The following is a 4,717-nucleotide window of genomic DNA, read 5'->3' on the forward strand; positions in this document are numbered from 1 at the left end:
AATTTATAGAATACAATTGATAATGTTCGAAAAGTTGCGGAATTTACAGGCTTGCCTACATCCGAAACAGTTCTGCAAAAGACTGTCGAAAACTCATCGGCTAAAAAGACAAAAGTAGTCATGGATAACGGAGTATCCGACGCTGCGAAACAGGTCGGTGTAGGAAATTTTGTGCGTAAAGGTACGGTATTGTTTTCTCAGTCTATAGCAACGTTCCGCAAGCATGTTATGTGCATCCCAAAAATGGGACGCCGAGAAAATCACAGAGCTACAAAGCGTTTTTCTATTTGATCTTAGACAGGGGTGGATTAAGGTGCGTGGGCCGGGCTGCTCCCCTTTTGGAAAGGAAAAAAAAAAGAAAAAAAAATGACTAAAAAAAAAAATATTGATCGCCCAAAACGCCTGAGAGGTTATGTTCGTGCGTCTAGAAAACAAAGGTTCCCTGCTAGTGTAGCAATGATTCTCATTTTTCGATCCGGAAAGCGGGACTTTTTGTTCAAAAGCACAACATACTTTGGGACAACTTAAGCGTACCCGCTAGTGAGGCATACTTTGTTACTTTGTTCATGTAGTATCGTATGTCTATTTTTTCTTTTTTTGAAATGAGTAATTATGAAAACGATTGGACAATTAAAAAAATTAAAAGTTTATATAGGTCTCCCTCCAATTAACGACCACTTTTAGGACTAGCTTTTTCGTGGCCTTCCTTTATCAGAGGTTTGGATAATTGAAAAAAATAATCATATAATAATGAAAGCAGAAATGCAGCAATTAAAACGTTCACAAAAAGAATATATATATTTTCATGACTTTCAAATTAAACATAAAATTAAACATACAGAATCGTGGAAAAAAAAAACGAATCGAGAGAGGAACAAAGAAGCCCTAGACTCGTCCATATAACAGGAAGGCAAGGCAAGGAGACAAAGAGGGACATTCGCAAAAACCAGGGTTAGAGGACGGACAGAAATGTATGAAAATTACAGAAAAAATACATAATTCAAAAGTTTCTTTAAAAATTTGATTTAGAAAAGTAAATCGTAATTTTTTCTTTTAATTATTAGTATATATATTTACATATTTGTATACAATATCGACTAAAGTATAATAACAATATAAATAAACACGTAAAATAAACACATAAATAAATTAGGTTATCTGATAAACATCTCTGTCGTACTGCGATTAATCACTATATTTTTTTGGCATCTCGCACTCCATCATGAGGTCACATGGCGTTTACCGTAGCCGGCAGACATTTGGCCTACACAGACTGACTATTTTTTGAGAATAATTGGGTTTTTATAATTATGTTGGACAAAATTATAATTTCCGTAGAAATGGAATATTTCCGTAGTAGTTAGGCATTAGGTAGTAGTAGTTAATTTCTGAACGTTCGTAATTGGACCAAATGTCCGTAGAAATGGTATCAACTACAGACAATCCGTAGTACTTGAGAAGTCTAGCATTGGTTACTGAATTGCGTTTTACGCTAACTTAAGAGTAGCACCTTTCCTCACAATCCCCATCTCCCCCACCCCTTCTTGTCAGCGCCCTCCTACTGGACAGCACCACCAACGAGCGAATTAAGTTGAGTAAAAAGAATTCGAGTATGGAAGCTAATAAAATTTAGTGTCATCAAAGCCTAATCCCTTACGACTGCTCTATTACTCTCCCCCCATGATAATGAGGTTGATAATAATGAAGGTGATGATGATAATGAAGGTGATGATGCAGATGTAGGTGATGATGAAGATGATGATGTGGCAGTGGTGGTGTTTATTATCATGACAGTTTATTATCATGATAGTGATGATAATATCAATTGGTGAAGATAAGATATGATGTGATGATTCATTTTGTTTATCATTCAGGTATTGTTGGTGATTGGAAATGCACATTTACCGTATCTCAGAGTGCAGCATATGATGAAATAATAAGGAATTACCTGAAAGGAACGGGACTAGTATTTGAGTATGAATAAGTATTATACAGTTTCGACGGCTAAAGCTCTCTATCCACACTATCAAATTTAATTTGAAAAATACCTATTCGTACATATGGCATCATCATGCCCATATATGGATGTCATGATGGATATATGGATGTTGAATGACATCTTTTTTATATATGGATGTTGTATGATCACCATGTCTGTATATGAATGTGATATGACATCATCATGTCCATATATGGATGTGATATGGCATCATCATGTCCATATATGGATGTGATATATCATCATGTCCATGTTATGAGTTATTCACACAAAATTGTCACATGAAACATCTTAGTATGCCTAGAGCTTGGCGTCTGATAAAGTTTTCATGAACATAATGGAGTTTGAATATAATACTGTATTACATTTACAGTTATAGGCCTATTTTGAATATTTTTAAAATTTATGTAAAAATAAGATATGTTTTAAAAAATATGTGAGTGCCAGTAATTATATAAATATCACATTATAATTATGGAGACAATATTTAAATTATTACATAGAAGTCCATTTATATTAGCACCATTAATATCTTGGAATTTTTAATGGTTTCTTTGGGGTTTTTAGAAGGCAATTAATTACAGTTCAGACACTATCGTAGCAGAATTAGTTAACAGGTAGGAATAATTTGTTGTTGCATCAGAGTCTCATGAACTTTTCCGTTAAGCTGTGTCTCTTGGATACTGATGCTAAAAGTTCCATAAAAACATCAGCAAAAGCGTTAGTGGAACAGCAAGTGTGTTTGTGAAGTGTGACAATAACGTTCCTAGAACGGTTCCGATTGGCCATTTGTTAAGTTTGGTTGACACGACGGGAAGGTCCATCGTGTGGTCCATGAAGAGAGTTTGAATATGTGTAGATATATATTTTTAAATTATGTGAATGATATCGTATTCGAACATATGGATGTGATATGGCATCATTATGTCCATATATGGATGTGATATATCATCATGTCCATGTTATGAGTTATTCACACATTTGTCACATGAAACATCTTAGTATGCCTAGAGCTTGGCGTCTGATAAAGTTTTCATGAACAAAGGTTCAGGACTACATAATGGAGTTGAAATATAATACTGTATTACATATACAGTTATAGGCCTATTTTGAATGTTTTTAAAATTTATGTAAAAATAAGATATGTTTTAAAAAATATGTGAGTGCCAGTAATTATATAAATATCACATTATAATTATGGAGACAATATTTAAATTATTACATAGAAGTCCATTTATATTAGCACCATTAATATCTTGGAATTTTTAATGGTTTCTTTGGGGTTTTTAGAAGGCAATTAATTACAGTTCAGACACTATCGTAGCAGAATTAGTTAACAGGTAGGAATAATTTGTTGTTGCATCGGAGTCTCATGAACTTTTCCGTTAAGCTGTGTCTCTTGGATACTGATGCTAAAAGTTCCATAAAAACATCAGCAAAAGCGTTAGTGGAACAGCAAATGTGTTTGTGAAGTGTGACAATCACGTTCCTAGAACGGTTCCGATTGGCATTTGTTAAGTTTGGTTGACACGACGGGAAGGTCCATCGTGTGGTCCATGAAGAGAGTTTGAATATGTGTAGATATATATTTTTAAATTATGTGAATGATATCGTATTCGAACAATAATTGGAAGGTCTTGGGTTCGGATCCGATAGGGAATAATGTTTATCTCAAATATTATTAATCCACAATAACCCTCATGTTACTTACGATTATTTATTGCGTACTTCGCAATACATTGTGGAAAAATTAATTCCTGGTAGGAAAAATTATATTGACATAACTCTGAAAACAAATTGTGTAAAAATTATTCTGCGATGGTTGAAATAAAGGTGAGATGCACCCACGAAAGACAAAAAAAGAAAAAAAGAAAGAGAAAATATTCGTAGCGCCTCCCCCACACCGTCATCCCGCTGAAAAAAAAAGAAAAAAGAAAAAAAGAGAACAAAATTGAGAAGAGTTAATGGGAGTTCAGTGGCGGATTCAACAGTGGTCGAAAGGAGAGCTCTATTATTTTACCACTCACTGATTTTGAATTTTCTATTGATTTAGTACGAACACAACGTTATATCCCCGACGCCGATTTTTTCCAACGATTTCATAAATCAGGATGTAAAGAGGCCAAGAGACGGTGACCTAAGACTGAGTTTTTTTAGCCATTATTAGACTTTTGCATATTTATCGGGCCAACGTGTGTTCAGCTTCTTGGAAAGACATTAACCCAACTGGCTATACTAATACCACAATAAAGACTAACGTTGACCCGACGTTAAACAAAGTTTACACACTTTTTGAGAAAAATGTCGTCTTAACTATCTGTAGGCCTACTGGTTGGAGCAACGTCGATCCGACTTCAATATACAAGCAATGAAGGTATATTATGCATTTCCAGTTGCTTTTTTTTTTTGTGGGTCTTTGGACAGATAGGTCGAGGAGAATTGTAATTTACATGACTCCGTGGTCTAATGGTTATGACACTCGCCTTGACAGCGAGAGGTCGCAGGTTGGAGTTCCGCCAGAGGCATTTTATTACACCACAATTTCTTTATTCATTTATTTATAGGACTACATTCGTTGAGAGCTTTGCTACTCGATGTCTTATTATGTCCTTTATTCGAACACTGTATTTACCTTTCTTTGATGATTTATATATATTATACATATTTGATGATTTATGTATATATTATATATATATATATATATTATATATATTATAT

At 34.2% G+C, this 4,717-nt stretch overlaps 1 protein-coding gene across 2 annotated transcripts in view; it reads left to right on the plus strand.

Moving 5' to 3' along the window:
- LOC117119211 (sulfotransferase 1C2-like) overlaps positions 1-2,328 on the plus strand; it is a 25,324-nt gene extending 22,996 nt beyond the window's left edge. For both annotated transcript variants that reach the window (XM_033264021.1, XM_033264020.1), the window contains exons 5-6: positions 10-181; positions 1,875-2,328. In XM_033264021.1, the coding sequence (XP_033119912.1) occupies positions 10-181; positions 1,875-1,984 (282 nt within the window). In that variant the 3' untranslated portion in view covers positions 1,985-2,328. The remainder of the gene's footprint in view (positions 1-9; positions 182-1,874) is intronic.
- The last annotated feature ends 2,389 nt before the right edge of the window (positions 2,329-4,717 follow it).

Source organism: Anneissia japonica, unplaced genomic scaffold (assembly GCF_011630105.1).
Source record: "Anneissia japonica isolate Jap-2015-1 unplaced genomic scaffold, ASM1163010v1 scaffold287956_len95842_cov151, whole genome shotgun sequence".
In the NCBI taxonomy this organism is placed as follows: domain Eukaryota; kingdom Metazoa; phylum Echinodermata; class Crinoidea; order Comatulida; family Comatulidae; genus Anneissia; species Anneissia japonica.